Here is a 26,966-nt window from a genome sequence, read left to right as displayed (position 1 = left end):
CGTCAAATAGCAAACCTTGATTCTTCCTAACAGATTTTGGAGAGGAGGAAGAAAAACCCTTGGAAGGAATAGTGGCCCCTGAATAGCCAAACATCTCTTGATTAGTTGCCAAACTTATGGTCCAAGACATTTTTGTTTTTGAGCAGATGAATGCTATAATCTGACAATGGAGAGCATTCCTGCATCTTAGGCTAAGGAAAATCTCTTTCCATGGGCAGACAGTATCCCTCTCTCCCCAATATAGATATCAGTGTGTTTCCATTAAATTGCTAGTGGTTGTCTTTTCTCATTTACTGTCTCTGATTCAAAGCTAGACAGTACTTACCTGGCATGTTTGCCTATTTGGTTTTCTTGTTGAGTTCTAGAGGTGATTATGGCTTGGGGAGCACCTGAACCGAGTAGGGTGGCCACTGCCACTGGGAATAGAATTTTGAAACAAAGACTTGCCTCCTTGGCTGATTAATGAAAATCACTCATTTTGGTCAGTGGAATCTGACTTCCTCATCTCCCCATTACTGCTGCAGCCCCAAATGGTACCTGGAATGTTGCTTCCTTAGGGCACTCCCCCCTTCCCCCCCCAAAAAAAAATCCAGCATGAGGGAACCAGAAGAAAGAAAGAACTGGCAAAAAAAATTCTACCTTCCATTGGCTGAAATATTCTGTGATCCTCCTCACACTATACAAAACTGTTTTGGTTTGTTGTTGGTTTTTAAGAGACAGAGAAATACTTTGAAAATTTATTGAAGCAAATACAAAAATATGAACATAAATTCCTTTTGGTGTCACCTGACTTACAATTTATATATAAAGCCTACAGAACATAACTTTTTAAAGAAAAACCTGACCTTTTCTACTAGAATGCTTGTTTTTGTAAATAAATTCTATATAGGAAAATATTTAAAGGGCAATTCATATCATCATAGAAAATAAAGTAGTAATTTGTTTACCTTCCCAGTGTATATATTTACATAATGCAGAATTATTTTACATGACAGTATATCTATCCAGCAGATTTTTAAAAAAACATTCTAAAAAGTTACCCTGAGAGCAACTGCCTCAGTACAGCAGATTTACCAAAACAATTTGTAGTTAAGGTAACAGCACTTCAGTTTAGAAAGACCCCCATATTTGTTTATAGACCATGCAAACGTATCTACACAAATGTCATTTGCATAAACAATTCCTTGTGAACTTCTGGTTTTGGCAGGACTGTTAGCAGTACAGGGTAGGAGAGGTACACTAGCGATTTAAAGATAAGTAGTACTATAGTACACAATTGCACAACTGGCAGCTTGTGTCGTGATTTTAACAGGCACTACATGTCTGTTACTAAAACAGTTCACACCTACCATGAGTAGAATGGCAAAAAAGAAAAGTAATTTTAAAAACAGGATGAAACACATTTTATATAAGAAAATCAGATTCCTTGCTGTCAGTATTCCTGCAGCTTCCTCAATCAGATTTCAAGTGACTGAAATAGTAATAGTAATAGTGGAAGCACTACTAAAATCAGGGTGGCCTGTAATACCTGCATTGGTTATGGACAAGAAAACAAGCCACAAAAACTTAACTACATATACTCACAAGGAAGTTATAAAACTCCTGAAATTAATGGCAGTGGTGAAATAGGATAGCCAAGCACTGGCTTGCAAGAGGTGCTTGCATATGTAGCTAGTCATGTAACACTGTAGTCCTAAATACATATAGGTGAATGCAAGCCTCATTATTTACAGAATACGTGTTGTCTTTCTGCCCATTACTTTCAATGCAAATGTTGTATGCCCTCTATTTAGGACTATAGCCTTGCATCCAGATTGTTATGATTTGACTTGTGCCAGGAGCAGACTGCCAAGTCAGCTTCTCAGAGAGCAGAGGTTTTAGAACTCATTGTTAAAAATACAACCTAAAGATACAACAGCCTAATTTAAAAATTCTGATCTGTAAGTTTTATCTTAGGATAAAAAGGATCTGTCTCTGGGGATATGTACTTGTCATCTTGAATAGATGACTACTATTTCTAGAGAGAAATACTTTTAAACGCTATCATAAAATTCAAGATAAATTTGCTTGGAAAGATTAAATATGCTTGGAGTATCAAGCCACATTACAAAACTAATGTTTGAGAATAAAAAAACACATTAATGCACCTACTAAATTAGATTTTCCAGCTGGACAAATCCAGATTTCATAGTGCAAACTTTACTACAGATAGATTCAGAAAGAACACTGTCTGAAAAACAATATGGTAAACAACATTGGTAAGTTTACAGTGTATTGGGAAGATCCAATGTACACTGAAGGTTATTAAATACCCCTTGGACAGGGGCAAGTTTTTTCTATATGCTCTTGTGTTCTCATCCTTTTAATTTCTACTGAGTTAGTGCACCAGTCCATCTGGCCTATGACATTCTACAGTGAACAAAAGCAGCTGTTTATGCTCTGAGAGGTCTTTCTTGCACTGCTACAGACTGAAGGAAGCTCTCTCAAGTGGCAGACACTGCCAAGACTACCAACTGTTTGTAATACAAATATGATGTAACGAGGGTTCTTTCCCCTGCCACTCACCATTTTCTGGAAAGGTGTGGCCAAAATTTTAACATGTAACAACCATATGCGCAGGAAATCCGAGATGTAGCACAACATGGCTCTCGTACTTCTCTTGGTGAAGGAAGAAATCAGTGAAGAGGTTAACTCCTTACATTTTCCAGAGCAGTGTTGCTTCTGCTTGTTTACAGCCAGTTACAGCTTGTTTATATCCAAGAGAGTCTACCAAAGTCATGGTAACCATGATGCCTTACCCTATCCCCATTTCCAGGATCTAAATCCTATAGAAGTATGTGTGAACACACAAAGAGAAACATTCTTCTTGTTCCATAATACTATTGAAGGCCTCTCAGACTCCTCAGCCATATTCCAGATAATGATCCTACAATGGTGGATCTCACTGTTCTAGAACAATATTTCCCCATATGACACCATTTGCTCTATGCCTCTTCTTGATGAGAATTCTTTTCCAAATCCTTTTCTACTGGTGGGAAACCTATTGTCTCAGGTCAACATTATCAGCTGATATTCAAATGAAGATAGACTGGGTCTGGAATATGGGTCAGGAGGAGTAGGACCTTCATCCCATCTTAACAACAACTAGTATCTCACTACTTTTCTCAGAGGTATGGCACAAGGAAGTGGAGTGTTTCAAAGGAACACTTGCTCCAGCCATCTTTGTTTTTAAGAGAGTGGCTATGAAGGGCAGGAAACTGTTAAGTTTCCAGTAATTTGGCAGAAGGAATTTTTTTTTAGTTTAAAAATCAAATTTTATAAGTAAAAGACAGCTGAGTGCGTTTCAATAATGGGGTTTTTCGAAAATGAAATATCAAGAAAGGTGCATGTAATAAACACTGTTCTAGGAAGGCAGCTAGTTTATCTGTTTAGGCAGAAAAAAGAACCTCTGGAGCCAAACATCTTTCTGACACAGAGAAAATGTATAATTTATAAGCCTAGTAGCAGGGCAAACATTGGATGGCCTTAGGACTACAGTTCTCATTCCCCCATGAGAATGCTCCTCAGGGCCCTGTTCTGAACAATGGACTAAACTCATGAGGCTCCTGGTTTAGATTTTCCACAGGGCAGCCTCTCTGAAATCTTAAAGGCACACTTAAATAACCACTGAAGATCACACTGCTCAAATTTTTAACAGTGTGTGAAGGGACTTTTGATTTCAGGTGGAAATAGGTAAGCCTCATGTTAACCTTTATTATAACAGATTTAGGTTAACATCATAAATTGCATTCCACTCAACAAGTGACTTGTAAGGAAATGCAGTTAGGCTCCATCCTTCAAGGAGGTGAAAAAGAAAGCCTGCTACCTTGCTAGTTCTGAAATATTTAGGACAAATTCTCTCCATGTGCAAGGTTCTTTTTTTTTTCTATCAGTGGCCTCAGTACACTCAAGATTATTAATACTGTATCACTAAACATGGTTTTCACAACTGATGTGAGAAACATTTTTACAAAAATGCTGTTCTTTACAGATTTAAAGTTAACCAGAAACCTGTGTATTTCATATGCATCAATTAATAAATATCTAATTATTTTAAGGCAGCAATCTTCAGATTGTGCAAATGCAAAGTACCCATACTATTCCATTCACAGACACTATAGTCTAATGTTTTGTCAGCAATTACTGCTGAAGAGCAAGAGTTACTTTCATTAAGTAACTCCTTTGTCATACAGAGCTTTTCCCTTTAATGTCCATCTTGATGCTAGCTTCAGATTGCTTGTTCATTTGCTCTTCTGTAAAAGTGATGTAAGAGTACACGAGGCTTCCAGCAATACTGCAAAACATACATTTTAGATGAGTATCCATATTTTCAGCCATCAGGAATGTAAATCACTTCATAATTGTTTTATATCGACACAGCATTTTGTTACAAGAAAAGAGAAAAAGGGTTGCTATCATAAAATATGCTCACCTGTGACCCTTGCCTTTGCAGGATTTTTTTTTCACATTATGCATTGTTTTTGCCTTGCACTTATAACCAGTTTCAATTAAATTTAGAAAATAAACAGTATTAAATAAGCTTATCAATTAGGCAAATGTACAGGAAAAGAGCAACACTGTTGATGGAACCTTCATAGGTGAATATGGGCCAAGTTTTAATTATAAAAGTACGTAAATAATTCCCAGACAGGACCCCCAATAGTAGCTTAGGTCAGACATAAACAGGCTTAACTTCAGTTGGTTTGTTAAACCAGGATTCAGCTCACAGATGGTCAATTAAACCTCTTTCTCCACACACAAAAAAGTTGCCACTGCCAACCCGGCCTATATTGCAGTGCCTGACTGCTAACATTTAAGTTTTCCCTTAGTTTGCTTTCTAGTAATTCCTGCTGGGTTATAAATCTCCACCTCCTTTCCCATGAAAGAATGGCTCTGACATTCTTTTCCTCATAATCAGAAGACATTCTAACTCCCCTAACTATCCCAACCAGTTTCCAAGAGTCCAAAAGATTCACTCTGCAACTGGTAACCTAATTATTTATTATTATTTATTATTATTTATTATTATTTATTATTATTATTATTTAATTTTTAGACCGCTCTTCTCCAAATAGGTTCAGGGCAGTTTACAACATAAATAGTTAAAACACAATAAAATCCCCATAAAAACCCCAATTAACATCAACAAGTTACATATAACATATAAGCGGCGGTGGTCACAATTCTGATCTTAGTTACCTGACTTCCCCCCCAAGTTTAGCCTGGTGGGGAGAATAATATTCAGAAGAGGGTGGCACCAGTACAATAGATCTAACAATGATCTCGATGTTAGAGATCTCAATATTGGAGGGGATCCTCTGATGGATTAGTGGGAGAGCTGCCCTGGCCTCAACCATATGCCTGGCGGAAGAGCTCCGTCTTACAGGCCCTGCGGAAAGCTGGTAGATCCCGCAGGGCCCTTAGCTCTTCTGGGAGCTCATTCCACCAGGTTGGGGCCAGGACTGAAAAGGCCCTGGCCCGGGTTGAGGCCAGGCGATCATCCCGTGGGCCCGGGACAACCAGTAAATTCATACCCGCAGAGCGGAGTGCCCTGCGGGGGGCATAAGCAACCAAGCGGTCCCGCAGGTAGACGGGACCCAGGCCGCGTATAGCCTTAAAGGTCAATACCAATACCTTGAATCTGATTCGGAAACAGACTGGTAACCAGTGCAGATGACGAAGCATCTGAATGTGGGCCCTCAAAGGTGTTCTAGTGAGGACCCTGGCAGCCGCATTTTGGACCAGCTGTAACTTCCGAGTCAAAGACAAGGGAAGGCCCGCGTAGAGCGAGTTACAGAAGTCTAATCTGGAAGTGACCGTTGCATGGATCACTGTGGCCAGGTGTTCTGAGGACAGGTAGGGCGCTAGTAGCCGGGCTTGGCAAAGATAGAAAAATGCTGTCCGAGCTACATTGGTGACCTGAGCCTCCATAGAGAGGGAGGCATCAAATGTCACCCCCAAATTCCTGGCAACTGGTGCAGGTGTTAATTGCACCCCATTCAGGCATGGGAGGCACGCTTCCTGGTCCTGCCCTCTTCTGCCCAGCCACAGGACCTCCGTCTTGGAGGGGTTGAGCTTCAGGCGAGCTACCGCTTCCAAACAGCTGGCAAATGTATCCGGGGTGGAGTCCGGCCGGCCGTCCATTAGGAAGTAGAGCTGGGCGTCATCTGCATATTGGTGGCATACCAGCAGTGCCACAATTGACAAGCAAATGTGACTCAAGGTACCCCAGTGCTCCAATCACTGTCTACCTAGTCAATTCTGCCGGGACAGGTGGACTGCAGAAGCACCATCTCTGGAGCTCAGGTGTGCAATGGTAGCACATGTGCTGGCTGCTGGAGAAGGAAAGTCCACCTTGTCCTCCAGCAGCAGCAAGACAGCTCTGGACATCCCAGACTGGTCCTGCTGCCCCTGGCCTTAGGTGATGAAGCAAGAGAAGCTTCTTTTAACTGCTGCATATAAGAATGGAGCATGCCAGGGTTCCTGCACTTTTGAGAAAGAAGAGATAACGACAGAGATAACTTATTGTGAGAGGCGGTAAAAGCCATTCTTCCCCAGCATCTCTATAGCCAAAGTGGGCACAGAATGTTGGGCAGGAATGAACTCAGGATTAAGCCAGGATATCACGTACATATTATTAAACAGACTTAGGTAAGAGCAATTATAATTGATGAACCAGACTCAGGTTCTGGTTTGACACAGGATAGCTAACCACAGTGGCATAGTGGACCGTATTCAGTTAATTACAGTTAGTTACATTAAATTATTGTTTTGTGTTTATGCCTGAACTGAGCTAGCAGGGAGAGTAGAAGTCCCTGAGGAAGCATCAAACTCAAATTGGAGCACAAGTCAGTTAACCAGTCAAATTCTATAGATGGTTTGACTATGGGAAACCCAATTTATCCTTATGCAGATGGCACCCTTTCAGACTGCACAATTGTGTCACTTAAATATCAAATGGGAGGATTTTTGATCTCCAGCCTGGAAGGAGTCCCATCTAACATTTTCTTCCAACTCCTCCCACTTTGAAACAGAAAAAAACTGTTCTAGGCTACAACACAAAGCTATCTAACTATGCCTTGCCTTTTTCCAGTGGCCCTTTTTAAAAAATTACATAAATTACATAAATATATTATGAAGCATAACTATAACTCAAACTTTACAATGTTACTATAACTAGCCGCTGGCTCCACAGTAAATATACTATAAATATATACTTTTAGAAGGAAAAAACAATTTAATTCTACTTACCTGATATTTAAACCTATAAAGTTCATCCATGTGAAAATATAATCACCTCCAAAGAACATTCCAATGTACGTTATTAATATATTCTGCAAAGAAAGACGGAACCCATTCAACACAAAGAATTCAAAACAGCTGGTGGACTGGGGATAGGAATGGCATTATCCAGTTGCTAGCTCTTGTTCTATCTGTAGAACGTATTTAGATGTTTAGACTCCTGCTTGCTTCCCCAGTGGAGATACAACGTGGCTGAGACTATCATTCTCCTTTTTGCTCCATTTTATCTTCACAACCCTATGAGGTAGGAACAGGCTGACAGAGAGTGACTAGACCAGGGGTAGTCAAAGCGTTCGCTGGCAGGGGCTCCTGGGAATTGTAGTCCATGGACATCTGGAGGGCCACAGTTTGACTACCCCTGGACTAGACAAAAGCTTCTAGCGATTCAAACCTAGTCCAACAGTAATCACTATAGCATGCAGACTCTGAGAAAGTTGCCACATATATGCATTAACCCTCCCCTGAAAAAACAAACAGGAGTCATAAAGTGGCTAAGAATATTTAAAAAATACAAATTTTGTTCACTAAATAGAAACAGCCATCTGTTAAATGTACTGATTTGAAAGGTTTACCTTAATACAACCAACTATCGTAGTTGTAAGAGGAGAATTATACTGTGTGCAAAGTACTGTTGAATACATCAGAATAAACCTATGGAGAGGGGAAAAATCAATATGTGAAGAAGTATTTAAGATCACAGGCCAGTTTCTAGCATCTTATGTCTGTTACTTTCTAGGATTCTCACCCCAAAAATAATCTTCTAGTAAACCTAAACCAGCAAGGCAGGAGTTCATACCCAGAATAAGTCAGCACAGCTGCACCGTGCCTTCAACTGTTAGGTGACCACAAGAAGTCGCCTAGCTTCCTTTCCCTTCCAGCCTGTCTCTATTAATGTTCCCTCTTCTCTCTACTCTCAACCCTTTATCCCCTCACCCCTTGTATGTTTACCTCCTTCCCCCCTTCCCAGACACCATTCTCCTCCTGGGCTGCATGCGCCTAATCTGCAGATTTAGACCTCCACACATCAGTCCACACCTGAGACACAGATATATAAGAACACTGCAGTAAACAGAATACACGCTAGAACAGGGGTAGTCAACCTATGGTCCTCCAGATGTCCATGGACTACAATTCCCATGAGCCCTTGACAGCATTTGCTGGCAGGGGCTCGTGGGAATTGTAGTCCATGAACATCTGGAGGACCACAGGTTGACTACCCCTGCGCTAGAAAACAACAGGAATTATGTTAAAAGCAGAGCAGCCCACCTTTTGCCTGGTGCAATGTCACATCAACACTTTTCTTATTAGTCTAACAACATTAATTCAAAGAATTCCGTTTTTTACTGATAGATCTAATCTGCTTTGCTTCATGATTTTAAAAAAGTAGGTATATATAATTCACACAAGAATGTACACTTCACAGGATTTCTGGTAAGTATTTCTTGGAAGAAAAGCAAGGAAAGACAAAGTATCCTTACCCCATTATGCATGATAGTGTAAACTGTATAAGAAAGAGAGTGTCTGCCCAGCCTTTGTATTCCATTGCCTGGAAACAGAAAAGCCTAGCATCTTTAAACAGAAAAGGAAAATTCCAGCAGAGCACTGTCATTTGATACATGACTGAACTGGAAGCTTGAAAATCAAAGAAATAATTTGTACCAAGAAAGTTATGTGCTATTTAAAAGATTTCTTGTATCCTGGCATGTGCAAGTAACTGACATTAGGTCCCTGTCTGCTTTTTCTCAAAAAGAGGAAACCAAAGTATGGGGGAGGAAGAGGAAGAAGAAGAGTTGGTTCTTATATGCCACTTTTCACAACCCGAAGGAGTCTCAAAGCGGCTTACAGTCGCCTTCCCTTTCCTCTCCCCACAACAGACACCCTGTGAGGTGGGTGAGGCTGAGAGAACCCTGATATCACTGCTCAGTCAGAACAGTTTTATCAGTGCCATGGCGAGCCCAAGGTCACCCAGCTGGTTGCATGTGGGGGAGCACAGAATCGGACCTGGCATGCCAGATTAGAAGTCCGCACTCCTAACCACTACACCAAACTGGCTCTCAAACCACTTTGTCTCTTGCTTGAAAACCCTATAGGGTTGCTGTAAATTGACTTGGCGACTTGATGGCACTTTCCACCAGAACCACTGCTATACTTTGGTCTCCTATATAAACAAAATCAGCTGGCACTCTAGTATATCTAGTTCATAATTCTATTGATATATAAAAATTCAGGAATATGCAGTTCTGTCTTGGTTGATTCTTCCCCACACACTACCAGATTTATAACTGGTTGTTAAGGAATTTCAATTTTTTAAGCCAACAAAATAACCTAATCAAGGTTGAAAATATAAATCTTATACCATCAATACACTAACTACCTTAGAACAAGAAACAGCAAGAAATTGGGTCTCCAACTTTATTAATTATGTAAACATTTAAAAAGAGGGAATGGTGAAAAATATCTCTGCTTAACTTACTGTAAATAATAATATTGGTAATTTAAACTTGTCTTAATTCTCAAATCAGCTGGTAGCATACAAAACTGTAACTCATGCATTAGCATAAAGGCCACTAACTTTTCTATAAATATACTCAACATGCCAGTAAATCAATAAATGCTACATTCTGTTCCAATTGTCTTTTTTACTTGAAAGCAAAATAACCCAGCTCTATTTCTTGATGGGTGGCTAGATTCCCCCTTCCCTCCGGAAACATTCACCAGGTGTTTGGAAATGGTATTTGGATGGCTCAGGTAGAGTCACCTGAAACTCAATTTCTCTAAGACAGTAGTCCTATGGGTGGGTAGAAGGGGGCAGGAACAGGAAGTGTGTTTATTTGCCCTGGATGGAGTGCAGCTTACAGTTGTACCTACTGCCAGGGTTCTGGGGGTGATCTTTGATGCCTCCCTATCTAAGGAAGCTGAAGGTCACTAGAGTAGCCCAAGTGGCATTTTATCATCTGCGCCAAGTGAGGCTACTAGTGCCCTGTCGGGAATGGCCCGACTTGCAGCCAAAGATCCTCTCCCCACAGGCAGACTAGCAGTCTCTCGGGAACAGGGGGCAGCGGCCACAGACCCATACGCAGGAGAGACGAAGGAGGAAAGTGAACAGAAAGGAAACGAAGAACGCCGACAGACTGGTCGCGCCCGGCTCAAAGTGAGGGCAGAACAGATAATGCAGAACAGGTGTACCCGGAAGAACTGGTGGGAGGTTCTTGAGGGCTCGGGAGGTGGGGACGAGGAGAGGAAGGATATTTAAATGGGGCAGTCGGCGTCTGTGAGGAGGCGGGGTTCAGCATAGTGAGGAAACTATTCTGAACCCGGGAGTCGTGAATGCAAGTCATTCAACAGGACTCCGTTCTGAGACGCTGCCTATCCTGAGAACTATCTTTCCTGGCCTGGTCTTCAGCTCCCGACATCGTGGCGGAGAAGGAACAAGAAACCCCGGACCCTGACATGCCCTAACTGGCCACTGTGATCCATGCAATGGTCACTTCCAGATTAGACTTCTGTAACTCACTCTGTGCAGGCCTTCCCTTATCTCTGATCCGGAAATTGCAACTGGTCCAAAATGTGGCTGCTAAGGTCCTCACAAAGTCATCCTGGAGTACCCTATTCCAGCCTGTGCTGAGGCAGCTGTATTGGCTACCAAATAGCTTCCAGATCAAGTTTAAGGTTTTAGTTCTCACCTTCAAGGCCATCTGTGACCTGGGCCCTGCTTATCTGAGGAACTGCTTGTCTCCTTAGGTTCCCCGCAGAGCCCTTTGCTTTGCGAGGTTGAATCTGTTGGTGGTCCCAGGAGGCACACTGGGCCTTGACCAGGGCCAGCCCTAGCTCCCAATTTGTTCACTCAAAATTAGCTATATATTTATAAACAACTAAGATTAATCATCTTCCTTTGCATCTTTTATAATCACCTTCTCAGAGGAAGTACTATTTTTAAAATATTAGGTCACTGCAGTATGTTACTCTGAATGAATGGATCCTTAATTTGAGGTTAGATAATTTCCACTAATTCCCAATTCCTCCGAAATCCCATGCATATAGAGAATATCATAATTTATTTCCACCGAAGTTTTCTTGAGTCAGAGCTCACTTTATCAGATGCTTCATGAAAACTTCTGAGGTTATACATTCTTGAGTACGACTGTAAAGAGGCAGCATAGAAAAATCAGAAAGAAGTGCTTGCTAGTGGTAGCAAACGTGTTTCAGACAAACTAGCCTAGTAATATTTGGCACAGAGATAAACAGATTGCTACCAAATTAGTTGAATATGTAGCATTATGAAGTTCAGCTAGAAACATTATCAGCGCTGTCTTCAGACAACATAGCATGACATGCAACAGGCCCTCACAGTCATTCAGTACAAATGAGAAAGATTAGCAGTGATGTTCTAGAATTAACAATAAGTTGGGAAAACTTCCTAACTTGGTACCTTTCCACAACTCTTCCTCTCTTAAGCCAGGGCAGACCAAGACAGGCAGCTTTTAATAGGATATGTATGCATACAAGAAAATATACAAGCTGTGGGTGGAGGTGGAATTTGGGGGGGTGGTTTAAAAAAAAACAAATGGAGAAGGGATTTACTGGAAATAACTGTTATCAAACCTCATTTTGCAAGTTCTCTGCACGAAAATGGGAAGGGAACACAAAGGCAGGCAAGGGTGGGGGACCTCTTGAAACTGACAAGAGTGTTTTGAAGTTGATAAAAGTAGTGGTAAAGCCCATAGAAACTTGTTAAAAAGTAAAACAGAAGTGGGGGTAGAAAGCAAAAACAGTCCCTGGGAGACTGAAATGCTTGCTCCCAATCTTCCTGGAAAATCGCAAATATATCCTGGATTTTTTCAGCATTTGGGGAGGGGGATTTCAATAATATCCCAGATACCTTTGGGTATGCCAAAATATACCTGAAAATACCGATAAGGGATTTTGGGGCATATTTTCAGTTTGGGCATATTTAAATGTGTACCCCTAGACACCTAGTTACATTTAGACAATGAACGTATTAGAAAATATACTGTAGATATCTACTGCATATACAGTATTCACAGCAATTGTAATCTAGGACATAATCGCTGCATTAAAAACTCAATATATTGTATATTTTGCATGAGTAACACCTTGTCCATTCTCAAAGAAAATATTTGATAGATTGCACAGCTCCCCAAATTTCCAGTTTTTCCAACAGAAAAACTGAAAGAGATCAATCAGGGGGAAAATCTCTCCCCCCAATTTTTGCCAGGCCTTCACATATAACCTTGGTAAAACTATGTTGAGGAAACCACACTTTATGTAATGAACTGCTATTTCACTGGTGTAAACAGGTCTCTGTTCATTACAAAAATGTGTTACCAAGGCTGAAACATCTGGGTTATTAATTTTGCCACCATATGTTCTCTTGTTAACTCTAATATGTTAAAGAAGCCTATGTGTCTATGTGTTTGCATAACTTGTCTACATAACCTTCCCAGAACTCATACTTCACACTACCTTACCAACACCAAGACAGATTAAAACAGAAGATGATATATGTAAAAAGGAGAGTAGTCTTAAAAATAAATGCACACAACAAAGCAGATGATTCCGTAGCCCAGTGAATGTTGAACTTCCTGGATGTTAAACAGAGTGGACTTTGTTCACCTGCATTTCAAAGAACTTGCCAAGGCAGAAAAAGAACATTTATTTAAAAACTGGTAGCATAAGATGTACATGTGCACATACTGTGAATACAAGCACCACAGTCTAGCACAGTGCTAGCTTTTTGCTATCCATCTGATTGGGCCATGCATTTTAAAACAAGCACTGAATTCCTAAATGAGCAACACACAGATAAAAAGCTTTAAATCCCCTTTTCTTTCTCAAGTGAAGCTTCTTAAATGTATTATGACAGTTGTGCAGAACTTGTTTCATAGCCAACTATTTAGCTGTGATGCACCCAAACATTTGCTATATTTATTAAACCGTTCATAAAGTTACTCAAACACCAAAATACGAATTTTAAAACTACCACTATGCTATAACCTTGCATGAAACAGAAGTGTTTCACCTAAGCAAGTACACCTCACTTCCCATAAAAGGCAGCTGCTATGAGTAAATGCCTCCCTATGAAGGGAAAGAAAGTTTATTTGTGCAACTACTACCATCAGAGTATTAGCATGCCAGTTTTGCTTTACAACATTCCTTTCACCACTGTAGGTATACATTGACTTGACAGCCATAGCAGTATTGCCCTGATATTCTTAAAATCAGCAACAAAAAGGTAACAGTTATTTCTATTTATAATAATATGCTTAACAAAGCAACAGTGGGAAATGACAAATTGTGCTTCCTAAGTCTCAACAGCTCTTTTAGGATGGGGAAAGGATTAACAGCAGCCTTAGACTTTGCAGCTGCACTGCTCCCGTATTATATATGGGCAATGGGGAGCAGGAGTATCCACAGACACTGTGGCTCTGGAGCAAGAGTTGTCGAGGTATTTCATTGAGCTCAGTTATGGCACATAATTGTCATGGGCATTTCTCTGACAATACTGCATTCAACTCCCCATTTAAAAAACAAAACAACGTACCCCAATCAATACAAGCATGGCAATATAATTTTGATTTAAAACTTACATCTGAGGGGTTTTTTTTTACTTACTTTTTGCACATCTCCTGTGAAATAGGCGATGGCCAAAGTAGGAAGAATCATGAATAGTGCATTGTAATAAAGGAGGCCATATTTTCCTAACTCCTGGGGGAAAGAAAAAACGTTATGTATTTATCTTGGCTGAAAAAATAAAGATCAACTTGCACAGAGAACTACACAAAAACAGGGCTTCATCCTCATGGTTTGCCCATAGCACAAATCAGCAATGACAGAAGATGTAGTACTAGCTACATATATTAACACATTAATACCCGCTTGAAGCAAAAAGAAAAAGAGGCATAATCATATTAATTTGATTATTAAGGAACTTCTGTCATTTTCTTAACCTGTTTACCCCTTCACTGACACAACAATTAAAGTGAGGCAGATATATACTTTGTCCATGAAGTGCTGGTGATTGGGCTGCTGTGTATGCAATTCTGGCTCCCTAGTAATTGCAATTAAATAAACAGTGCCATGCTGTGCAAAGCTATACCCTTGTAGTACAGTGGGCTTAGAGGGATGAAAGTCTACTTAGAGTGTCACAGCCTTGTGTTCCTTCATCACAGCCCTTCTTCCTGCAGCAAACTAACCCCTCACCTCTGAACCACTCTGTTTGCATATATGAGAACCAATATAAAGGCTAACCAGTGTTTTACTTAATCCAGGATATGAAACCAAAACCCATGTTTTCAGATCCTGGATTAACATCAACTCTGGCTTGTCTTAACGGTAGTTCTAGTCCATGCAGACCACCTGGGAGGAAACACAGGGGCTTTCCGCACCGGGATCCTTGTAGCAAATTGTTTGCTGAACGAAAAATCGCCATTTAAAATAGTGCAATTCGTCATTATGCATACCTGACTTTGTAGTGGAATTCAGTTGCGTTTCTATCGTTTCCCACAAGCTTCCGGTCTCAGCAAAAATCACTAGACAGGAAGCACTATTGCCAAGCTCGTCCCGCCCCTGGCCGTCAAGCAGCCAATGGGCAGCCGTTAGCATGCTCCCAAACAGCCCCTTTCCCTTTAAGAAAGGTTTTTTTTTTTAAAAAAAAACACACCCATTGCAACGAATATGTGTTGATTTGTTGCAACGGAGAGACCCATCAGCTGGCAGGTGTGTTTGAGCTGTCGTTTCATCGTTGCCACGGTCCCCCCAAGTGAAAAAAAAAATCCCCCCCCCCCCACGGGCCCGATTTTCGGCCGAAAACAGTGTAAAAAATAAAGGGAAAATACATCAGCAAACGGGCTTTTCTGTTGTTTGTGCTTAGTGACTAAACAGCTCTGGGGAGGGACTGAAGCCGGGGAAGCCTCTAAACAGGCTTGCTGGTGGGTTGAACTTCGCTCGCTCGGAGAAAAAAAAATGGCGATCGCTTCGCCGGAAGATCAGAGGAGAGAGCCAGGGGGAGGGACTTTGTAGAAACCTCAACAATGGTAATGCACAGAACTTTCCCGCTAGTGTTGCAGATTGGTTGCAGGAGTGTAGCGCTTTCCGGAGGGTGAATCCACTTTTTGGGGATTTCCCTGAAAGCGCTACAAGGAAGCGCTTTTTGCGGATCGGTTTCAGGTGTGTGGCAGATTGTCAACGACGTTGTGCATAATGGCAAATCAGTAGCGTTTTCAATTGGCAACCATTGTGCGATTTTGAAGGTGTGCGAAAAGCCCCACAGTTTCAATGCTAGTTCCTGATTTATGAACCATGGTTAACAGGGATCTCCGCGGGTCTACCAATGGTTGAAACCAAATTCATCATTCTGTTAACTCATGCTCTTAACCTACACACACAAATGCTGTTGTAACTAACAGTGGGGCAATTGTGAGAACCCTACCAGTGGAGTATAGTGGTCAAAGAGCAGAAGACTTCAATTTGGAGAAGCAGATTTGACACCCCACTCCTCCACATGCAGGCAGCTGGATGACCCTGGGCTAGTTACAGTTCTCTTAGGGCCAGTCTCACAGAGCAGTTCTGTTAGAGTTCTCACAGCACCACTTACCTCACAAGGTGTCTGCTGTGGGGAGAGGAAGAGGAAAGTGTTTGTAAGCTGCTTTGGGACTCCTTTGGGTAGTGAAAAGCAGGATATAAAAACCAACTCATCTTCTCTACAAGAGACTGCATAGATCCAATTGCCAACTACTTTTAAGTCCTTTGTACTAGCACACAAAGCTGACTAGTACTAACTCAATTTTTCAGACTCCTTTGGTGAATAGTTTTATAGCTAAATATACAACTTGAATAAAGAAGCCAAACACAACTGTAGCTCGTCATTGATGGAACCTTGGTCGGAGCCTATATGACCTTTTGCAAATGCATTCTGTAGGACACGGGTCCCCCAACATCATCCACCATGGCACCTGCCAACACATTTCCTGGAGCCTGCCAACTATTTTTAGTTATGCAGATTTTAAAAAACATTGCTTGCACAGCAACTGACACCACAGCACAAGGGTCTTCACTGAGTGAGTGAAGGTAAATTGTGGCTGCCATTTTGGGGCTAGCCCCCTCACAAGAGGCAGCTACTTTGTGCCTACGACACTGTGTCAGAATTCCAAAGGTTCAAAAAGGTGTGGGGGGGGGCCTCTGTGTTAGAAACATGCAGGATGCTTTGCTTAATGTCCCTGACATTAGAGAAAACACACCGATATTGGAATCAGTCAAGAATTCAGTAGATAAGCCAATAACCATATGCTCACCTGCCAAGAGGAGGCAGAATGGATTTTGATATCCTGAGTTAGGGCTATAAAAACTAAGGGCATGTTGGACATTCACCTTTTTATGATAGGGGAAAGGGAATGATGGGAAACATTGAGAAGCCCCATTTCAGGAGATCTACTCCCAGATGGGACCTAAAATGTTAAAAGGTTTAGCCAGCTCTGTGCGGGGCACACAAGGCAATAACCAGGAAGGAGGAAAACTCAGAGAAATCTACATCATCCAGCCTCTGTTTATGAACTCCAGCTTTTCATATGGGCTTAACCACAAACCAGATTATGAACCAATACACTGGTTTGCAAATCAAATCAGTTTGTGAGTTTAAACCCCTGCTTTCTGCTCCCTGCAGCATTTTGTGGGGAGCAGAAAGCAGGGATTTCCAAACAGCTAAGCAGTGGGGACTGCCACTCAGCTGTTTGATTTAAATGGATCCAAGTCACTTAAACCAAACAGCTGCTCTTCATGAACTGCATCAAAATATGTGCAAGTTCACAGCGATTCTTCAGTTAATTAACTATGAACAGTCCCTACTGCCCAGCTGTTTTGAAACTCCTGCTTTCTGCTCCCCCTGGCCTTTCTCAGGAGCCAGTCAGCAGTGGTTTAAATAGCTCCAAGCCATTTAAACCAAACAGCTGAGTTGTTTTTCATGAAGAGTATGCCATGAACTGAACCAAAATTCATGGAGGTTCATGGTGGTTCTTCAGTTTATGAACATTACTTTGTGAACCATGAATTCACCAAAATTCATGACAAACTTTAGTTCATCAGCAAGTTCATGTCCATCCCTATCCATTCATCTGAAAGGAACATCAAGGTAAAACCAGTGGCATGTGGAATTTAGCTAGCCTGTTTCACTTTTTCGTTTCCTTTAACACTTGTGCTGTCCTTCTGATATCATTCTGCTGTGCACTGTTCTTCTAGTAGAGATACATGTTAGTGGGAATAAAGGTCCTTCTTTCTTTTAAAGATCTCAGCCTGTGATGAAAGTTTTCACCTAAGCACCTGCTGTTTATTGATGCATAAAGCAAATCACTTAACCAGGCTACAAAGTTAGCAGGCGAGGGATTGGAGAGTGTATAGGTTCTTATAAACACACAGAGGCAGCCTACATCAGTGATTCCAATACTCACATAATGGGAATGACAAGTAAGGTCAAGTGATGGCAGAATTCTACCCAAATGATAGATTAGGGAACAAGTATTTTCAAGTCATCTCACACACACAGATTCCCACCTCAGGTTAGAAGAGTGGGGGAGAGGCAATGACCATGAAGATCTGCAGAGCTGGACTAATACTAATGAGAAAACTATAGGTGCAGCAGAAGTTAGCATTCTGCTTCCTACTTTCTGTAAAGTATGACAGAAAGAAGCGTGACAGAATAAAAGATGAAGACCCGTTTGTTCACTCCATTTTTTCCCTAATAATGGGTGTTGGCCCTCGAAGCAGCGCTGTGTGTTTACATGCTTTTAACAGAATTTTTATCATTTTAACTGCATTTTAATTTGTTAGTTTTAATGTTTTATGTTCACTGTCTTCATTGGGTAGAAAACAGGAAACAGTTGCAGTTTAAGAGACTATCAGAATTTATTCTCACAGAAGCATAACATATTTTAAATATAACAAATTACAAACTTGGAAATTAAATTTTGATTAAGACACTGAATGGATCAACATTGCCTGGGAATTAATACATTTTCTAAGAAATTAACATTTGCCTAATTACTAATCAATCAGATCAAGTGCGGAAAAAATTTCACAAATGAAACAGAAAAGCAACCTACCTTTGAATCTAGTTTCTGTTTTACATATGCCCCATTTGCAGCTGTCAAGACATCATTAATCAATATAAAAATATAACCTTCCAGATCAAATGCCAGGTCAGAACTAAGAGAGAAAAGAAGATTTTAAAGGCCCAGAAGATATATTACACTTAGAATAAATAAGTATGATTTATTCATGCTTCTGAACAAAGATCACCCTACCAGTACATTGGAACTCAAGTGCTGAAAGAAGGTACTGTGCTGTGTAGAGGAATCTGCCCTGCATTTGAAGCTCCACACATACCTAATGTATGAATAATTATGTTATTTGTGAGTGTAGTTCTGTGCACAAGCTGCAGAGCAGAGGCTCAAGGAACAATCCTAAGCAGTTTGCAGCTCCCTCCCCTCTTAAGTATACAGTCGCATAAAAGGACTGACACCTTAGACTCTTAAATCCTAACCAGAACCAGAAAAACAGTATCTTAAAGCCTCATAGTATTTTTCATCTCTGCTCCAGAATCATCTGTCAGGAAGAAGGGAAAGAGTCATACATTCTGAGGACAGCCCTAGCCTCTGCTATTCTAGAAGGAAAATTTAATAAGATCCCTAGGGAGAAAAGAGTCTTTCCCTGTAACACTAAGGAACTGGAAACTGTTAACCATGTTTTTTTTTAGGTGCCCTTTTTCTAGGCAACTTTGTGCCAAAATTACTGAACCTGTGATTAGAGATATGAATGCTGAAGATAAAGAGGAATTGATTAAAAAGCTCCTTACAGGAGATAACCTTCCAGATTGCAAAATATTGTGCAATTTTAATTAAGATCAGACAACTAAGTACAGCTTCTGTATAGTTTTTACCTCTTGGTTGATCTATATTATTAACCACTAATTTTTATTCTAAGTTTACTGTCTTATAGTTCTTGTTATGGCTGGCAATTGCTGTAACAGAATTTGATTGATTGACACAATCTGATGATATCTGCACACTTGGGAGTTAATGCACTGGTGTTAGTGTGAGTCTGCACAGCGTATTAAGTAACCTTGGAAGTTACTTTGGCAAGTCATGTATTTTCATTTTATCCTCACAGAACATCAGCATCAACCTAAGTACTATTCACCTCGCACTAATTAGTCAGAATCCCTACTGTAATAAACTCTTTGGAATATATATTCAGGTGGGTAGCCATGTTAGTTTTAATCCAATGGCACCTTTAAGACCAACAAAGTTTTATTCACGGTATAAGCTTATAACAAAAGGTGCCACTGGACTCAAACTTTGTTTCTTGAATTATTTGTTAGCAAAATCTGTAACAAAATGCAACTTATTTTTTAAGTACTGCATCTTACCTTGCAGCTACAAATGCACCAATTATCATTGCAAATACTGTCATCTGAATTCCCCAAGAAAATTTCTTCCTGAGGAGGAAAAAAAATTAAAGAACTTTAATACTGCATGATCTTTTAAACATTACTGAAATAAAAATAATCAAGAATATATATAAACCTTTCTTGGGTGTTTCCAGTGTAGTTTTTCACCTTGGTGGAAAAAACAGTGTGACATAAACGAACAATTCAAACACAATACAGCTTTTACATGAACAGCTGCTATGAAGAAACTTGAAAGCAGCTCATCATGCAATACTTGCCATATAAGAAAATATGAGTGGTAGACTAGGTTCCAGGAGACCCAGATTCAACCCACACTCTGCCATGGAAACCTGGAGGGCCTCACACAAGAAATTCCTACTCCCTTCAACTAAGGGCGGGGGAGGGTATTTAATATAGCCTTGAGAAGGGAATGAAGGGTCTCTCATGGCAGTGAACTATATAGTGAAATATATGAATTAGATGTTCCATTTCTTTCTGTTAGTGCTGAGATAGCCTGCTCCAAAATTCACTGCAATAACATCATGTATCATGCTGCCACTTCCAAGTTCAGTGCAATATAAGAAAGCATTGCTGATCTTTGAAGCAAGTGGCCTGCTTCTTTAGGAAAGGGGTTCATTCTCCCATATGAGCCTCTTGTGGCACAGAGTGGTAAGGCAGCAGACATGCAGTCTGAAAGCTCTGCCCATGAGGCTGGGAGTTCAATCCCAGCAGCCGGCTCAAGATTGACTCAGACTTCCATCCTTCCGAGGTCGGTAAAATCAGTACCCAGCTTGCTGGGGGGGGGGGGTAAACGGTAATGACTGGGGAGGCACTGGCAAACCACCTCGGTATTGAGTCTGCCATGAAAACGCTAGAGGGCGTCACCCCAAGGGTCAGACATGACCTGGTGCTTGCACAGGTGATACCTTTACCTTTACCACATTCTCCCATGGTTCTGAGTTTGAGATCAGAACTCAGCACATCATTAGAGACTGTGTTAACAGAGAACTTGGGCTTATGAGACAAGACAACTGTGGAACCATCACTGATCTAATTCTCTCCCTTTGTTCATATAGCATAAAAATACATACAGTGCATTCTGCAAAGAGTTTTTTCAAGGAGTTCACCCACAAACCATGTGAAAATCAAGATAATGACTAGGATGTAGGATTTCTACTGTTGGAAGGTGGATGATATTCACCAATTCAACCTCCCTCTATTGCCCCTACAGCTGCTTGTAGGGGTTCCCTGCCCTCCCCCTGCAGTAACATTTTAGGGAATATTTGGAGTGACAGCAGGGGAGGAAGAAGTAAACAACAAAGCCACAGTTGTTTGATGGGGGTGCTTTCTGTCAGCATGTATTTTGGAGGAATCCAAACCCTGATGCCTTGAGCTGACCTTTCACAAAACAAAGGAGACCTACAGTTAGAGCTAGCACAGGTTGTACTTTCAACATGTTCTGGCAAGTAGAGGTCTACTGGGCCATCTCACAACTCACTTGAGTAAAATTCCTTCAGCAAACATTGTAAACAGAATGGAAAACCGTCTCAGGACTGTAAACATTGGCAGGCTGAAAGAGAAAAGCAGGATGGGGAGACAGTTTTGGACAAGTCCAAGCATACATAAAGTGTAGAATTACTGAATAACGATATACAAGCAATTTTTAAGTGTTACTCCTGGAAATACTGTTAAAAGGTTCTGCACGAATTAACAACCCTCTATAGTTATTCCACAGGAACAGGTGAGGTTCTGAATATATAAGATACTATGGTAAGAGCCTATTTACAACACCAATCCTTAGCTAAGTTACACCATCCTAAACTAATTGACTTTAATAGACTTAGAAAACCATAACTCTCCTTATTGTTTAAGATGATAATTGCTCACATCTTTTACTATGCAAGTCTCAGGTTGGCATAGTGTTCACTTTTGAAAACAGCAGAATAGCTAGTTTGGACTTTTGAAATAAACATAGCTTTCAGCATAAATTTGGTTCACTTTTTAAAACGGCTTTATAAATGGCATGCTATTGTGCTTATATTAAATAGACCAAAAGGACATCCCAACAATAACATATCACCTTTCTTTTTTAAAGGTCCTAGTTCTTGACAATTATCCACACAGTCAAAATAACTCCCCCACCCCCCCGGGAATTCTCCAACTTCATTTTTTGGCAGCAACTAGAGATAGCAATGCCACTAAGACACAAACAGCAAATGCTGTTGAAAACATGGAAGAACAGGACATTTATCACCATGTTCATGGCAGGTTTGCAACAAGGGAACTCAGGTAGTCTTAGCCATAATATATTGCACCAAATAAAGCTGTGATTTTACTTTCATTTGCCAGCGTCTTGGTAGGAAAATAACCATATTTTGCTTAAATTGTTGGTCAGTCTTGGAAGTGTGGAGCGTTCAGGAGGAGAAGGAAGAGGCATAATCTGATGCTACACAAATTTGTTTAAAAGTCAGTCTTGCAGGTTCCTGTTCTCAAATCACAGCACACAGAAGGGCAGCCTAACAAGTACCTGCACTCTGACATTATGGACAGAAGGTCCTAGCAGCTGCAACCTTTGCAGAATGACACAGCAACTTGTAAACGGTCTCAGTATCTCCATGATTACAAGACTGCCAAATCTCCAGAGCTGTGTTCATTTTTAAATGCTTTATTTTTGTCCTTCCCATCCTAAAAGATAAGATTGTATGGAGAGAAAGTCAACTGAGACACTTTCCCCATCCTTTACCTACATCAAGCATTTTTCTTTAGCTTCAATGAGAAAATCCATAGCCAAGTTAGCTACAAGAACCATTTTTACCAAACAGTAGCTTAGAAGTAATTAAAATACACTTGCATAGGCTCAGAACCTAACTAGGCCGACTTCCAAGTGGGGCCTGGAGTGCTCTTGGATTAACAAAAGATCTCCAGACTACAGGGATTAGTTCCCCTGGAGGGAACAGCTGCTTCAGAAAGTGGAATCTATGGAATCTATCTACTCTACTGAATTTCATCACCACACCAAAATCCGCTGCCCCTTGGAATCACACCCAGATCTCCAGGAATTTCCACAGCCTAAGCTGGCAACCTTAAACCCTTGTTGCTTAGGAAAAACACTTCTGGCTGCAGAGCAGAGAGGCAATTTCCAAAGATTCCCTGCCTACAACAGACACCCCCTTTCTTCCCTGTGCTGTCCCTCGAGGTCTACAAGGGATACAATGTAAGGATGGCTACAGCATGATGAAGCTGAAGAGAGGATGCCAAAAAGTTCCACTTGGTGTCACACAGCTCTACCTGCGCTAGATAAGATCCACCCCAGATATTTTTTTTCTTTATGCAAAGGATGAAGAAATTATAACCTCACTAAGAGATAAAAAGTTATCCATACTTTAGTTTCTTTGTGCTGAACAGTCCTGTGATTTGGTTCCCAAAATAGAGAAGAGGTAGTGGAAATATCTAGAAAATTATAAGAGGGATAAAAGAACACTGAATCAACATGGCAGTAGCTAGAGATACAGCTATACATATAATTACATAGTGTTGCAATTGGAACACTGTTGCTGGATATGTAACAGTTCCCCCAGGAAATGCATGATGATGCTTTAACTGTCGCAGTTTGCATGTAGAATCAGCGTGGTTTTGCAGCCTCAGAACATGAACACACATATCCTTTGATTTTACTATTTAGCAATACTATCTGTGGAAACAAAGGTTCTTCAGTCACATCAAAACATCTTATCTTCACATCTTATCCTTGTGCGCTTGGTCTCCAAGTGAAGCACGGGATAATGCCGGCTTATTTCCATAACTTGGCAAATCCCCTCCATCGCAGAGCGTTTTCACTTGCTCGGCTTAACGCCTTTCCATCTAAAGTATTACAAGGGAGATTTGTCAAGATCCCCTTCGAAAACAGACTATGCACCTGTGAATCAAGTTCTCCTGACACCATCCAACATATCCTACTGGATTGTCCCTTGTTCACTGAACAGAGAAGGCATATCATACCTCTCATACCAAAACGGAGAAACCATTCAAGAGACCTGATTTGCCAATTTTTACTGAGTGATAAGGATGCCGACGTCACTTTTATTACGGCTGAATTTCTGTCCTCAGTTTTTAAATTTAAACTGTCTGACGTATCCTGACTAACTCTGTTTATCCTGCTTATCTGCTTTATGCCAATAAAGGTATTGTATTGTATCTTATCTTCACAGTATGCCTAATGGGATGCTATGGAATATATATATATATAATTTGAAGATGGGAAATCTAAAACAAAAAAGCCCAGAGGTAGGGGAAGGAATAATATGAAGGCCCGGAGAAAAATATTCAGGAAAAGTACCCCACCCAAGGACTCCCTATATTTTTCTCTTAGAAAATCCCGAGATTTAGAACACTAAAAAAAAAAAACCCTATGATTTTTATTTCTTTTGGAAGGAGTGAAATGCATTTTAATAATAGGTTTTACTCAGAATGTATAATATAAAAAGTTTGTGTAATAGCTTATGGCATTAGATAATGATAATTCCTACTTATTTTTATTTGTTGGTTTGTTTATTGTGTTATTTACAGTCCACCTTTCTCACAGGGACTCAATCAGTTAACACAAAGTGAGTCACTACAATCAATAAAATGGGACGTTCAGCAATGCCATACACCCACCAAGCCGTGGGAAGAGTTGAAAAGGCAAGAATAAGCAATTATAGCAAACTCCAATTAGGGTATATTTTACCATTGAATCCTGAAATCCTCTAACCCCAATCTATAAAAGATCCCATGTGCATTTGCATTTTGGGCATTTTCCCTCAATTTTACTGCCTGTTATCCATGAAAAAAAAGAACAGCAGAGAAAATAAAGTCCCCAAGACGCATATTTCTGTGCTTCAGAAATTAACAGGAATTTGGAAAAACACACATGTGTTACAACACACATTTGAAGAAACCACTTCATAATTTTGAAAGAATTTTGTATGAAAAAGTGTTTTCCAGAGGGTTCTGCTTTTTTGTTCTGTCTTATGTTGCAAAACAAGGGTCACTTTCCTTGGGGTTCCAGATTCTCAAACTCAACAGAGCTTTCCCCCACTTCTCCCCCTCAAGCTGCAGTTGACTCACAGTGACCCCATACCATTTTCAAGCCATGAGATATTCAGAGGTGGGTTGCCCTTGCCTGCCTTCATGTCACAACTCTGGCATTCCTTGGAGGCCCCCTAACCAAATACCAACAAGAGCTGACCCTGCTTAGCTTCCCAGATTTGACAGGACCAGGCTCACCTGAGCTCCCCAGAACAGGGCATGAGAATATAAATCACAGGACACAAATTAATACCTTCCAGCACTATATAGGTGACCAGCTTCCTACTTACTTGGTCATGCAAGGCAACTGCACTATAGTGTTAGACTGGCAAGGCTCAGGGCTAGGTAAGATGTTGAGCCAGCTTCTGAATCCACAGCACTTCACCACAGATATTTTCAGGGGTGGGTTTTCTGATATTTTATTTCGTTGCCACATGCAGTTTCTCACAGGGTCACAGCTTCTTTGGCCTTTTGGCTAATACTGCTACAAGATACACCCTTCAAAGCCTTTGCCAATAAGGATCTATGATAGTATTACCAGATTACCTTGCCTTTGATGGAACAGGGTACCACCAGTAAGAACTCATGCACAATAAACCTGGGTGTCTTTAATGTGCTACTAGACTCTTGCTTATCTGGATAAATTCTGTGAGGATGCAATTCAGGTCTTTTGATGACAAACAGAACTTGCAGAAGTTTGCTCAGGTTTGTGCAAAGTACCCGGAGCATTCCCCACCGTATGCGTTCTTCTTGGAGAATAAATACAGTGGACCCATTTATAGCACCCTCCAATCCCCGGCTCAAGCACACACAAATGCACAAGAGAGGTTGTGCTTCCCTTAGCATGACTCACAGAGGTTTATAAAAAGGGAGCAAGCATACACTGTACCTTTCGAGGTATATTTCTGTCAATGTCTGGAAACTTCACCACCCTGAGTGCCTTTCCCACCCAGAGGACAACCACCGTAGCCAACATCTGTGAAAGGAGCAAGAGAGGTGTCACTATTTTGTCTTCCTCCACACCCTGCCCTGTTAGAAATACTGTTAATCAAGATTCCCACTAACCTGGCCTAGTCCCACACATAGCGAGGAAGGAAATCTAGGAACAAACACATTCCAGTTAGGCAGTGGCACAAACCTCTCCTGCACAGCGTAAGAAACATGGCTGATACAGGCAAGAGCAGCATACCTAGTCCCACATCGCCTACAGGGGCACAATTCCTTGCCCAAAATGGAAGTAAACAAGATCGGAAGGCACTGAAAATGCCTCTGCTACTGGCAACCAACGCCCCGGCATGCCCAGTCCTCCCGGCACGTCCAAGAGCATTTGCACGGCGGTCGCATGGCATCGGCTGCTGCTCATAACGTATCTGCTCTGGAAGTACACACACGTACTCGCTGAGTGACTGCCCAAGAAAGCGGAGCAGAAGAGGCCGCCCTTCGGCACAACAAAGAGGCAAGGTCTGCAGCGTGCCAGAGTCCGGCAGCGGGCACAGGGCAGAAGCGGAGGGCAGCACTGCCCGTTCCACGGGGCTGTGGCGTAGACATTTGGCCTCGAAACGGGTCGCCTGGCACCTACCAGGGGCCTTGGCAGTGCCTCCCAGGCGGCCGCCTTGCAGGAGCCGGCGGCAGAGGGGCTGTGGTCGCTATTTCGCGCGGGAAGACCCTTCCCCAGTGGGGTCGAGCCTTTGCAGAAGCCACGCGTAAGGCGGCTTCCAGCAGCCCCGGCTATGCACGGCGAGAGGCTCGCCCTGGCTCCGCGGCGCACGAGTTACTGGGTAACTCGTCGGCTCTGCCCCCAGTTGCCTTCTGCGGCCGGCGCCGGACTTTGGCCGGAGCTCGCTTACCCGTAGCTGGTGAGGACGCTCTTGTTCACCACCACGATGAGGAAGGAGCTGAAGCCGTAGAAGGCAGCGGCCAGCAGCTTGAGGCAGACGGTGAGGCTCGGGGCCGCCGCCATGCCCGGCTCCTCATCTCCGCGAGTCGGGGCTGCTGCTGGCGCTGCTGGTGCTGCTGCTCTGAGGACTTCTCCTTTCACCCCAGCAGCCTGACGTCTGCGCGCCGCCGCCGACATGGTTGCTTGCGAGCAGAACGTCAGGCG

General features: G+C 41.6%; 1 protein-coding gene across 1 annotated transcript; it reads right to left on the bottom strand.

Moving 5' to 3' along the window:
* Window positions 1-725: 725 nt before the first annotated feature.
* SLC35D1 (solute carrier family 35 member D1) lies at window positions 726-26,966 on the bottom strand. The gene is made up of 12 exons (XM_077333410.1): window positions 26,713-26,966; window positions 25,931-25,964; window positions 25,755-25,841; window positions 23,181-23,248; window positions 21,297-21,368; window positions 19,778-19,846; window positions 18,453-18,555; window positions 13,975-14,067; window positions 8,820-8,887; window positions 7,914-7,992; window positions 7,291-7,373; window positions 726-4,333 (listed from the first exon to the last, which is right to left on the bottom strand). The coding sequence occupies exons 1-12, from the start codon at window positions 26,937-26,939 to the stop codon at window positions 4,225-4,227; spliced, it is 1,092 nt and encodes a 363-aa protein (XP_077189525.1). The 5' UTR covers window positions 26,940-26,966; the 3' UTR covers window positions 726-4,224.

This window comes from Paroedura picta, chromosome 4 (genome assembly GCF_049243985.1).
Source record: "Paroedura picta isolate Pp20150507F chromosome 4, Ppicta_v3.0, whole genome shotgun sequence".
Lineage (NCBI taxonomy): Eukaryota > Metazoa > Chordata > Lepidosauria > Squamata > Gekkonidae > Paroedura > Paroedura picta.
This window is presented reverse-complemented; position numbering and strand designations above follow the sequence as displayed.